Source organism: Micromys minutus (genome assembly GCF_963924665.1).
Source record: "Micromys minutus genome assembly, chromosome: 13".
NCBI classification, from domain to species: domain Eukaryota; kingdom Metazoa; phylum Chordata; class Mammalia; order Rodentia; family Muridae; genus Micromys; species Micromys minutus.
In genome coordinates this window covers 6,973,845-6,986,769 of record NC_137982.1, presented here as the reverse complement: position 1 = coordinate 6,986,769, position 12,925 = coordinate 6,973,845, and the positions used below count along the sequence as shown (strand labels likewise).

At 48.1% G+C, this 12,925-nt stretch overlaps 1 protein-coding gene across 1 annotated transcript; it reads left to right on the top strand.

The window, feature by feature from the left end:
- The first annotated feature begins 5,291 nt into the window (after window positions 1-5,291).
- On the top strand, window positions 5,292-12,923 carry TOR1A (torsin family 1 member A). Its single transcript, XM_080927490.1, has 5 exons — window positions 5,292-5,505; window positions 5,852-6,117; window positions 8,862-9,037; window positions 9,136-9,263; window positions 11,167-12,923. Exons 1-5 carry the CDS (start codon window positions 5,325-5,327, stop codon window positions 11,415-11,417), a joined length of 1,002 nt encoding a protein of 333 aa, XP_080783616.1. The 5' UTR covers window positions 5,292-5,324; the 3' UTR covers window positions 11,418-12,923.
- Window positions 12,924-12,925: the final 2 nt, after the last annotated feature.

The following is a 12,925-nucleotide window of genomic DNA, read 5'->3' as shown; positions in this document are numbered from 1 at the left end:
TTAAAAAATATATCTGCCCTTGTAATCACAGTACTTGGGAGGCAGAGACAGGTGGATCTCTATGAGTTTGAGGCCAGCCTGGTCTACAGAGCAATTATCAGGACAACCAGGAGAGACCCTGTATCAAGAAAAGAAGAATGAAAAAAAAAAAAAAAAACTGCATCTGACCTGTTCAGAGAATCCATTTTATAGCAGAAAAATAGAGGATGGGTTTAGAGACACTAGCATTCCCCGACTTTTATAGAATGGTGAAGTTCTTTTGATTAAGAAGGAAAGACAGAGGCAAGTGGATCTGAGTTTGAGGCCAGCCTAATCTACAGAGCAAGTTCCAGGACAGCCAGGGCCACACAGAAACCCTGTACTGAAAAACCAAAAGGAAAAGCTTAGTGTGGTGGAACAAGCCTTTAATCCAAGCACTCAGGAAGCAGCGGTGGATGACCTCTGAGGTCCAGGCAGTCAGGGCTACATAATGAGACCCTGCCTCAGAAGACAGTTAAATAAAGAGAAGAACTTAACTATTAATTACAAACGGGGCCAAACTGGAGCGTGTAGTTCATACTACCCTGCTTTAAGATCCAAGGGGACCGCACTACCAGCCCCACCCAGGTCTCCTTGGATCTAAGGATGACAGACACACACACACACACACACACACACACACTAGCTTATTTTTGATATGCTTTAGCTCACTGCTGTTGCCCCCTTCTTATCACACAAGGTGGCTCACAACCATCTGTAATGAGATCTGATGTCCTCTTCTGGTGTGTCTGAAGACAGATACAGTGTCCTCACATATATAAATAAATCTTAAAAGAACCAGTTTGGGAACAGGACCTTTAGTGTTCATTCCTGATCAGAATATCAGAATCACCCCCTACATCTCACCTTTTCTGTACAACAAACAAAAAATTCTTCTCTCAGACAGAAATTGAACAAAACCATAGTAGTCATGTAAATTACAAATACGATATATAATTAACATCAAGTCTATCATATTTGTCAATTAGATAAAGTGCTTTACCATCATTTCTAACTTAAAGAGTTTTAGTTCTCTCTGTAAACCAAGTTTAGACTTTAGCCTGTAACACCATCTGACTATCTTCCACTCTATGGCTCCATTGGCTGCTTCTCCAACTGGGCCTGGGCAGCAGGCAAGACACTAAAAACACAGCAAAGCTCAGGGCACATTTAGGTGCTGAGCTGGGAATAAGGAGACAATAGCTGAGGAAGGCTTAGAATAACACGGCCATTGAGCTAAAACATATCACAAATAAGCTTGTGTATGTATGTGTCTGTCTGTCTGTCTGTCTGTCATCCATGGATCTGAGGAAACCTGGGTGGAGCTGGTATCGTGGTCTGCCCAAAGCTTAAAGCAGGGTAGTAGGAACTACACATTACTCCAAGCTTTCCTGTTAGCCGTGTGTTTGCTTCAGTTATGGATTATTAAGCCAATAGATAGTCTTTATCAGCTGGCCTGCAAACTACACTGAGTGTTTGGGATCTAGCCTTTCTCAGTGTGAACTTTTAAGCATAAAAACCATATTCTGGATTTACATATTCAAATTAACAAGAACAGTTAACGAGTTAGTGAGACTACAAAAGGCAAAGAGCAAAGTTAAGACATTAGAGACTTTCCCAGAACTGTGGGTTTTGATGGATTAGGTCTTTGTTTTCATTTTGAAGAGTGGTGCTGAGTTTTGTATCCTGAATGGTACTTCCATCATGGAGTCACTTGTGCTAAAGTCTGCGTGTGGGGGGTGGGGGGGGTGTGTATGTGTGTGTGGTGTGTATGTGTGTGGGTCTGTTATACTTCCACTAGCAGCAGGCCCGATTTTCAGATCTCAGGGTTTGGTATGTGTCAGAGGAGCACATGAGGCCTGGATGTGTGACTCACTGAGCAGGGGTGCTTGCCTGTCCGTCCTAGGTGCAGCTCCCATCACCACAGAAAACAGTCTGGCATCTGCTCTCCACTTGGAAGGAGTTAATGGGGTGTGTGATAGGTGAGGAGAGACAGATCTTGCATACGGAATTCCAATAAGTATTCCCTTTTCTGCTTTTGGGGCCTAGGAGGTCTTGCTGTGTAGCCAACTGTGATCTTGAACTTCTTATCCTACATTTGCCTTGAGTGCTGGGATAACAGTCAAGTGACTCGATGCCTGGCACAGGTGATTTCTGTAGATATGTTGTCCTCAGCAAGGTAGAGTATAACTCCCCCACTGCCCGAGTGTGGGCCTTGCACACTGACTTCTTTCCAAAGACTCCAGTAAAATGAGAGCGGATCCAAAGGGAATATCACAGCAAGGGAACAGGTAGATATTTCTTGTGCTGATCAGTTTTTGTCAACTTGAAACAAACCTAGACATAACTGGGAAGAGGAAAGTTCAACTGAAAAAATTGCCTGCATCAGATTGGCCTGTGGAGCTGTTAATTTTTGATTGATGTGGGTGGGCCCATTCTGCCCTGGGTGGTGCCACCTGCACATGGACCTGGCTGTATAAGAAAGGTAGCTGAGGGGCTGGAGAGGTGGGTTAGTGGTTGGGAGCACAGGCTGCTTTTCCAGAGGACCTGGGTTCAGTTCCCAGCACCCACATGGCAGCTCACAACTATTTGTAGAAGTTGTGAAGATCCGACACCCTCCCACAGACATGAGTGTAGACAAAACACCACTGCTCAGAAAAGCGGCTGAGCAAGCCAGAGGGAACAATCCAGAAGCAGCATTCTTCCACAGGCTCTTCTTCGGTTTGGGCCCCTAGGCTCCTACCTTGAGTGTCTGCCTTGGCTACCAACCCATAATGGTGGACTCCTATGAGAGCAAATAAACCCTTTCTTCTCACAACGGGCTTCTTGTCATAGTGGTTATCACCATAACTGAAAGCAAATTAGGACTAAGTAGTCAGAGTTTAGCATCAGCAGTCAGACCAAGCTGAGTGCAGTCCTGGGTAGGATATGATGGAAATGGTGCTTTACATGGGCAACCCCTTGCAGAGCCCTAGTCCAATGATGAGAAAGTGTCAAATTCCAATAGGTCTGCAAAGATTTTCAGGACAAGGGTACAGCTCAGTGGTACAGCTACATGCAAAGGGCCCCACGGTTCAACCCCAGGAATGACAACAACGGAAGGCCAGGTCTGTGTCCCAGAACTAAAGAGGTTGAGGCAGGAGGACCAAAAGTTCAAAACCAGCCTGCACTATGTACCAAGTTGAAAGAGTCTGGAGTAGTTATGAAGATTTTAGCTTAAAATAAAGAGGCTGCAGAGATGGCTGACAGGTTGAGAGTGTAGTTCTTATGCAGGACCTATATGTTGGGATTCTGTAAACCCCATGCTCTGCCTCAGTGACCTGACACTATAAAAGGGGCTGCTTTCCCCCTCCTCTCGCTCTTGCTCTTGCTCTCTTGCAGCCTTGCTCTCCCACCCCTACCCCTCGTCTGCCCCTTCCCTTCCCCCCTCTCCCTCCATGTGCTCATGGCCGGCCTCTACTCCTCTATTCCTCTCTCTCTCTTTTTCTCTCTGCCTCTACTACCCTCTTAACTCTCCCATGACCTGAATAAACTCTATTATGTACTATACCGTTGTGTGGCTGGTCCCTCAGGGGGAAGGGATTCCCAACATGGGCCCTTCAGAGGCATTTCCCTTGCCCCCAGGCCTCACTGCACCTCCATGGGCCATATGTCCCCCACTCTCTTTATCCTTCCCCTAACATTGGTGCCAAAACCCCAGGACATCATTTTTTACAACATTGCTTGACTTTTCCTTTCAGTGACTTTTCCTTTCGCTATAACCTAGTTCCTGTTTCCCCCATCCTTGCCCTCATCCCTGCCCTGCCATCCCAAAGAAATTGTAAAATGAAGTCAAACGAGAAACAGAAGGTCCGAGGCATAGCTCCATGGAACATTTGCCTACAATGCATGAGTCCCTGAGTTTCATTCTCAGAACTCCCTTTCCCCAAGTGTCTAGTATTTCTCAAAACTCAGAAAGTCATTTAAAAAACACCCAAGAGAAGCTGAGGACTCGGCACTGTGGGGAGCTCAGTGTGTTCCCTGTTAGAGGTAATTTATAAATGTCGCAGTTTTCTCTTAACCCAACTAGCTTCCAAATAACTGAGACAGACTATTTTATTTTATTTAACAGCTTTGAGGTATAATAACTGAGCAGTATTGATTTATTTTAATCCTCCAAACTAATCTACTTGACAGCCAAAATCCCTGAGATACTTGCATTTTATGGCTTTCTCTGCTCCAGCTGTTCTTTTATGATTATAATGTCTCCTGGACTCCCCACCTCATGGCTACATTCCCCCTTCCTTTCTCTCTCCTGCCCTTTACTGACAAATTGGGATAATTGGGGAGCAATGTTTTCACAACATTGGTTACAGGAGATTCTCAGAATAAGGATTGCAACCAGATATGAGGGCATAGCAGTCAGCATTTGAATAATACAAGGACGGTTCTTATACAATGCACAATAACATACCTACAGTTCCCTAAGTAAGAAACTGGGTAAACTATGGGCTTTTTAAAAAATAATACTGGTCATGAATTTTTAAACAAGCATAATATACAGATGCCATTTTTTTTTTTTTTTTTTTTTTTTTTTTGAGATGTCAGAGTCTCACTGTGTAACTCTGGCTAGAATTCCTTGTATAGGACAGGGTGGCCTCCAATTCAGACATCCAAGACATCTGCTGTCTCCACCTCCCAGGGTGCTGGGTATAAAGGTGTGTGCTAATACCCAGCCCTCAAATGTCAGGTGTTTTTTTCTTGTTTTTGTTTTTACTGAGACAAGATCCAACATGCAGTTTTGACTCCCTTGAAACTTTCTAGACTGGTCTCAAACTCCTATAGATCTACCTTCCTCAGGTTCCTGAGTATTGGGATTAAAGGTGCACACCACCCACTGCACCTGGACTAAATGTCAGATTTTAATAATAGATAAACAAGTTGGGAGGTCATATGGGAACCCACTATATTATACTCACATTTTTTAAAATTATTCATTTATGTGTTGTTAATTTATGCATGTGTTCCTTACGGCACCACATGCATGTAGATGCCTGCATCATTTTTTTAATGGTTCTAAAACATTTTTATTTGATAGGGAAACAATCACCATCACCTGATTCCAATAACATCAATGTTATTCCTCTAATGTCAAAGTTCAGAAGCCGGAAGGACTTTGCCCTTAACAAAGATGGTAGTCATTAGCGTCGGGAGACGGCCTGCCCGGGACAAAGAGGGCCGCCCCGCCGGCAGGAAACGGAAACACGAGTCTGGGCGGTGCGCGGGTACGGTGGGCGCTGGGACGCGCAAGGTGCGCGGGTCCGGGCATGAAGCTGGGCCGGGCCGCTCTGGCCCTTCTGCTGCTGGCGCCGTACGTTGTTCGTGCGGTGGAGCCCATCAGCCTGGGTCTGGCCCTGGCCGGCGTACTCACCGGCTATATCTCCTACCCTCGCCTCTACTGCCTCTTCGCCGAGTGCTGCGGCCAGAAGCGGAGCCTCAGCCGGGAGGGTAGGCGGGCATCAGGTGGCGGGGATGCTGCGGCAGGGGGATGGCGCCGCGGCCAGGCCAGACCTTGAGGCCTGAGAGATGAGTGGTCGGCGCCAGGGGCAGGATGTCAACACTGCGCGGAGCTTACGGGGCGGCCTCGCGGCATCTCTTCCGCTTGGCTTTTGGGGCTCAGCCCGGCAGCAACTCGAAACGTCCCAAGGCTAACCCCTAGGAAGGGCAGAGTTCGCAGCACCAGGGTCCTTCCGCGCTCTCCAGATCAGGCCCCATGGGCCCTGACAGCCTGGAAATGAGACTGCATTTTGCCAGTTTGTTTCTCTCCTGACCAGAGTGATCTTTCTTTTCCCAGCACTGCAGAAGGATCTGGATAACAAGCTCTTTGGACAGCATCTTGCAAAAAAAGTCATCTTAAACGCCGTGTCTGGTTTCCTAAGCAATCCGAAGCCCAAGAAGCCCCTTACCCTCTCCCTGCACGGGTGGACAGGCACCGGCAAAAACTTCGCCAGCAAGATCATCGCAGAGAATATTTACGAGGGTGGACTGAACAGTGACTATGTACACCTGTTTGTGGCCACGTTACACTTCCCCCACGCCTCTAACATCACCCTGTATAAGGCAAGAGCATTAATTGGTCGACTTCGTGGATGACCAGGGATTGGGGTTTTTTTCTCTTGTCGGGTGGGATGTGGAATTTCACGTCAGTGAGTGAGCCCCAATATGGCTCTGTATGTTACTTCCTCTTTAAAAAGTGTGCACCGTGTTTCAAAGGGAACTATCAGGGACTGGGGGTAGCTCAGGGTAGAGCACTTGCCCACAATGTGCGAAGTTCTGGGTTAAGTATCTGCTGCTGCTGGGGTTCGGTGGGAGGTGGATATTTAGTTTCAAAGGTTTGGGGATACATAGAGCAGAGTGAACGCTGCTCGGTAAGGTAACACTTGGCTGTGGAATTGGGGACATAATCAATTCCAGGGTCTTTAGGAGTCGCCCTCCCAACCCCCCCCCCCCCCCCCGTTGTGGAAAGGAAACCTGGAGAGCCAAGTTTGCTTTGACTCAGCTGTTGCAACCTGCATGGCAGTTTAATTCTGATAACAGGCTCACACCTGAATCCAGGTCTGTCCCTCCCTCCCTACAGCTGTGCAGTTGGGGCTGTCACATAACCCGAGAAGGGACGCTGGTGTAGAATGGTGCTTTGCCATCGCTTGCACTAATGCACTCGCCTTTCTGTTCAGCATCGTCATCACTAACTGGCTTTGTGCAGGTCTTTTAATCTCTGTGCTTGAGGTCAGCTGGGTGTTTTCCTACACCTTATTCCCAGCAGGCTGAGGCAGGAGGATCACATGTTTGAGGTTCATCTGGGCTACATAGTAAGCTTCTGTTTGAAAACAGAAATGGAGAGGACGGCAGGTGGAGGAAGAAAAGAAAACAGGGCCCAGTGTCATTCCCTCCATGGCTTTGGGGAGGAGATACAAAATATTTGGAATGGTGTCACGCTGTAATGGGTGCTTGCGCACAGTCTGCTCTTCTGGTAGACTGGGGCAGGAGACTGGGCAAACCTTCTGTGTTCTGACAACTGAGTGAGTTGTATGAAAATGATCCCTTGCCACATGGTATTAGCCAACCACTTAAGATTCCTGAAGGCTCCTCTAAGGCAGTTTCCCAACCTCCCTAACGCTGTGACCCTTTAATTCGGTTTCTCATAAAATGATTTTGTTGTGACTTTATAACTGTAATTTTGCTGTTATGAACTGTAATGTAAATATCTGATATGCAGATAATCATATGGATAATAAATATCGGATAAGTGTGCCCCCAGGGGTCTCGACCCGCAGGTTGAGAACCGCTGCTGGAAGGGAAAGGTGGTCCATACCTTCAGGGTGGCTGCTTACATGTGATACAAATGGAAAACTAACTGGTCACAAAGCCGATTGAAAAACTCCAAGCCGATGTACAGTGTACCCACTAGTGTGTACTTTAGAAAGATACACAGCTGCCTTCCCTGGCTCACTTGAGGAGGAGGGTGGGTGGAAATACCTACATGGTAGGTAGAACTTGGGCACAGTTTTCTGAGGAAGATGCTTAAAGAAGTCTGTGTGTCTCCCCTTGATGGCTTAGCGTATAAGAACCTGGCTGGGGTTTGCTAAGGGCTGGCTTTGGGTGACTGAGGCCCTGGTTTCCTTCTTGAGCATCTGTCTCACCAAACAACCAAGTACAGATGAGGTAGGTTTGTTTGTTTGGTTTGTTCTTGAGACAGCTGTCCATGTTCTCACTGTAGCCTGGACGGCCCTAAACTATTATTATTGTCGTTGTTATTTTCATTTGGTTGATTTTTTAATTTTGTGTTTGTGTGCTTGTGAGCCATAGGTCTGTCTCTAGTGATGTTCCTCAGGATCTGTCTCCAAATGCATTCATAGAGTGTGTTCCTGGTCAGGAAATCCTTGTCACACCCCTCCCAGAATGCTGAGCGCTCAAATTCAGTCTCCCTAAGGGAGCCTTGTGCAGTGCGTTCCCACTGTGATTGAGTGTGTGTCTCCAGGCTGGACTGCAGAGGAAGGACTGAGGTGACGGTGGGTTTCTGCCTCTCGTCAAGAGGCTGTCATGCACAGGATATACTGTGACATTGTGACATGGTGCCTGGCTGACACAGCCTCAGTGTGATTTCAATGTAAAGTCACAAACCTGGTGTTCTGGCATAGGGCTGGACTGAGATCCCTTCCTGCCCCAGCCTAATGATATTATCTTAGGGAAGCTGCTGAAGCTCTCTGTACCTCAGTGGCCTCACCTGTGAAATGGGTATGATGTTGTCCATACAGGGAGTGCTTGTGAGGCCAAAGGTGTATGTGTATGATGCTTACAACACAGTGCTCCAGAAGCGCAGCCATTGTCCTGAGGGTCAGGGCTTACTTAGCACTAGTGAGGCTCTGGGAAAACTGCACAGAAACAAAACCAAAGCTGATAGAATTGCCCTCTCCCCGCCCCCAGAGCTCTACTTATAAAGGGAATCTTTTGTGCAGTGTGTGGAAGCATTCACCTCAGTACAAAAGCTGACTGGCCAATGAGCTGAGGCAGGATGAAGGAGGTGGGACATCGGCAGAGATAGAGAGTTGGAAGCATGGGAAGTTCGCCCCAGACCACAGATGGAAAGACACGCGAGACTGAGGGAAGAGGTGACTTGCCATGTGGCACTCACAGAATAGAATGATTGGGATTATTGAGACATGAGTTAGTCGTGGGACAGAGCCAAAGCACTGGGTCTAGGTATTTCTTCATCTATACTTGAGATTTGGAGTCAGTATTTCAGAGAACTTGGGTGTGGGTGGAGAAACCGAGGTTAAACTGAATGCTGCCCCCTTGTCCTTCAGGACCAGTTACAGATGTGGATCCGAGGCAACGTGAGCGCCTGTGCTCGGTCCATCTTCATCTTTGATGAGATGGACAAGATGCACGCTGGCCTCATTGACGCCATCAAGCCTTTCCTAGACTATTATGATGTGGTAGATGAGGTCTCCTATCAGAAGGCCATCTTCATCTTCCTCAGGTGAGGATGTGGCTGGGACATGGTGGGAGGCCCTCGGGGGCTAGGGACTTTGGGAAGAAATGCAGTCTCTCCTCACTGCACTGCAACTGTTTTGGCAGCAACGCAGGGGCAGAAAGGATCACAGACGTGGCTCTGGATTTCTGGAAGAGTGGGAAGCAGAGGGAAGAAATCAAGCTCAGAGACATGGAGCATGCACTGGCCGTGTCTGTCTTCAATAACAAGAACAGTAAGTATAACTGCCCTTCATGAGTCATTGGTAAGGCCTCTCCCTTTGCAGTGTCCTAGAGCTCTGCCTGTGGGCCTTCCCTCTGGAACAGACGCTTGACCTGCTGCTTTGACTCAGTCTGTTACCTTGTGGGGTAGACAGAGGACACAGGAGCCTGCACCACAGCCTGTACTCAGAGTTTTTAACTGTCAGCTCAGCTGCTTCTCTAGCTACTGTCATACAGACCTTTGACCTTGAACCCTCGGTGGCAGACAGCCACGAGGGTGACTCACTGGTTATCTCACCGGGTCCTTGAGGTGACAAAAGGCTACAGGCCCTGCTGAAAACATGCTCACCAAGAAATCCACATTGAAGTTAGGTGACTAGCAGTGCGCTATGTTCCTTCCATGCAGATGGAATATTACTAAGAAAGGAAACACTTTTGCTAAATGTCAAAAAGTCTCTCTTGATGCTAAAGAGGATGACTGCACACAACAGGAAGTAGATGGATGGGGTAGCAGTCCATCAGAACACTTCGTGCATGTGTGATGTGCTTGTGTGTTCACTGGGATCAGAGACCGTTGAGACATCTGTCATGGGTAGACAGTCGTGCTGGGGTGGACAATAAGAGCAGTCTTAGGAGGGCCCGTGTTGGGCCACCCTAGGAGACATTTGCTGAGGGCACACAGCTCAGGTGGTGGTATATGGGTGGTTTTGCACATGCCAGCTAAGAGCCCTACCACCAACCTAGCTGGTATTCTTAAGGCCATGTGGCCATCTGAAGTCACTGGTTCTGCTGAGTGATCGGTAGATAGGGTTCTCATCATTCAGGTTGTGCTCAGGGTCACCTCCCCAACCAGGCAGATGCCCCCAAGGTTCTTTGTGCATCTGGCACACAGTAGGCCTTCACAACAGAAGTTACACTGGTGACTGCTCATAGTTGGTTTGTTCTTTGCTGTGGACACACCTGGGCTCTCTGCACAGCTTGCATTGGGAGCCAGAGCACAAAGATTAATAGGCTAAGTAGGACAGTAAGACATGCCATGGACTCTTTAGGGCATCTTGCAGGTGCTGAGCCAAGTGTTACCAGGACTAGAAGGCTGAGCCATGCAGAGCCAAGCTTTTGTAGGGAAGATGTCAGAGTCTAGACGTGTGTGGTCCACGGCCTTGTTGGCACACCTTACTACCCAGGGGAGTCTAGGTGTTGCTTTCAGAATGCTCTGCTTGGTTTAGGCACTGGCTTAGCAGCAGCTGTGGATTCCTTAATTGCAGGTGCAGCTGCAGACGCTCTAGCTAGAGACTGGCTGGTGGAGTCTGGGGATAGCCCTCCCTTAGCTCTCTTTGTGAACCTGTTTCAACCTGTCCATCAGCCTCTGGTTCCCAGCACACAGTGTGGTACAAGTGGCCCTCCAGTCTATCTCCCATCTCTAAGGTGCACTGGAGAGGCCTTTTAAAGCCCAGAGCTCTAAAGTGTCCGTTTTAAAGCTTTGTGTTTTTCATTTTTGTGTGCCTCTGTGTGTGTGGTTGTGAGCAGCCTGAGGAGTACTGAGACCCAATTCAAGTCCTCTGTTAAGAGCAACAAGTGTTCTTGTTTTGTTTTTGTGAGACAGGGTTTCTCTGTGTAGCCCTGGTTGTCCTGGAACTCACTCTGTAGACCAGGCAGGCCTGGAACTCAGAGATCCGCCTGCCTCTGCCTCAGGAGTGCTGAGATTAAAGGTGTGCTCTGTTAAAGGAGTTTCTAACTAATGAATCCCAAAGGTGCCCCCTTATGTCACAGCTGCATCCCAGGGCAGTGCTCATACAGTTCTCAGCTCCTTTCTGTCTCCCTCACCATGGGGGAGTGTGGAGTGTGGCCCCAGTGAGCACCTAGTAATTAGCCTGTTTGGACCAATCAGTATTACATGGCACCTTTTGTCTTTCCCAGGTGGCTTCTGGCACAGCAGCCTCATTGACCGGAACCTCATAGATTATTTTGTCCCCTTCCTGCCCCTGGAATATAAGCACCTAAAAATGTGCATCAGAGTCGAGATGCAGTCCCGTGGCTATGAAGTAGATGAGGACATTATCAGCAAGGTAGCTGAAGAGATGACGTTCTTCCCCAAGGAGGAGAAGGTCTTCTCGGACAAGGGCTGCAAGACTGTGTTCACCAAGCTGGACTACTATCTGGACGATTGAGCCCTGCTGCCGGGTGCTCTGTAGGCCCACTCCTCTCCCCAGAAGAGGCGTGGGCACCTGCTGAGGTTAGCAGGGATGCCATCAGGGACGGTTTCTGCTCCTCAGAGACTGCAGGTGGCCATGCTGTAGGGACCGCAGATGCAACATGGACCTGAAGCTCCTGGAGCCTCCAGAGGATGAAACCAGCTCCTAGCCTGCCTTTTCTGGGCTCATGATTTTTTTAAATTATGTTTTAATTTCAAGTGTTTCTGTTTTGAGGCGGGACAAGTAAGTTTTACTGCAAACGTGATAACGTTATTTAAAATGGTTTTTAATACTATGAGAAGCCTTTCAGCTATTGGCTTTGTGTGTCTTTTGAAAATGTCAGGTGACATTGCCAGTATTTCTACTGCCGAAACCCAAGCACGGACATCTGCATGGAATGGCATCTCAGGAGCAGGGGCCATGTAGTAGTTAGATGGCACTGGATCACAGATGTGCCTGTGTTCTTCCCTGGACTCCTTAGTAGTAAGACAGATGAGCCTGATGACCCTGCAGGATTGTCAGGACCTGTCAGATGCCAGTAACAGAGCTGTGGATGGGCTTGTTTTATGCAATACACAAGCACCTGCCAAGGGGCGGGGCTCCTGTATGTAGGTGTGGTCGTCATTCACTACCCTGACGGGGACAGGTTTAGCAGAGAAAAAAAGGGCCTGACATCAAAACTTGGTCAACTGCTGGCAGGACCACACTCTGGCTCTGTTAACAGTCTGTTCAAGGTCCTTTTTTTTTCAGGTGGCCCAGGGTCCCAGCGATGGTTCAAGTCTTCGGGAATTATGTCAGGTCTGACCACTCCTTGAGCCCTAACTGAGTAACATGGGTTCCTCTCCCCTGCTGAGTCCTATATTCATAGATGTGGCAGCATGAGACGCCAACTAAAAAATGGAGGGAGCAGCAGTATGTCAGTAGAGACTTATCCTTCTAGACTGCTCTGTCCTGTGCCAGCCATGTATCAATCCTGCTGAGAAGCAAGCTTAGTGTAGTTATGCTAAAATCTGGCCAAACTAGAATCGAGTTGTCATTTCTGGGGCAGGTGGATCCAGCAACTCCATCTCAGCCGGGGCCAGGTTTCAGACCCTGATAAAAGGCATCTAAGTAGGAAAGTGCAGCTCACCACAGCATCCAGAACATCACAAATGGTCCAAGACACCAAATGGGAGGGCCAAGTGGAGGGTACAGAGCCTGAGTCAGGGTTTCTGATCCAGACCCAGCAGCTGCAGATGGCTCACCATTAGAAAGCTGTTCCGTGGTAGAAAAAGCCTGTTCAGAAGGTGAGGACCTAAGGAAGGTACCTGAGTTGGCACATGGGCGTGTAATTGTATGTAAACATATCACACAGGAAAAGCCCTCACTTACCTGATGAAGCTCTCCAACATCAGATACATACAGCCTTGTCCTGTGTATGTAGGCAACAGCATTTAAAGCAAACCGATTTTTTTTTTTTTTGTGGCGGGGTCTACGTGCGCATC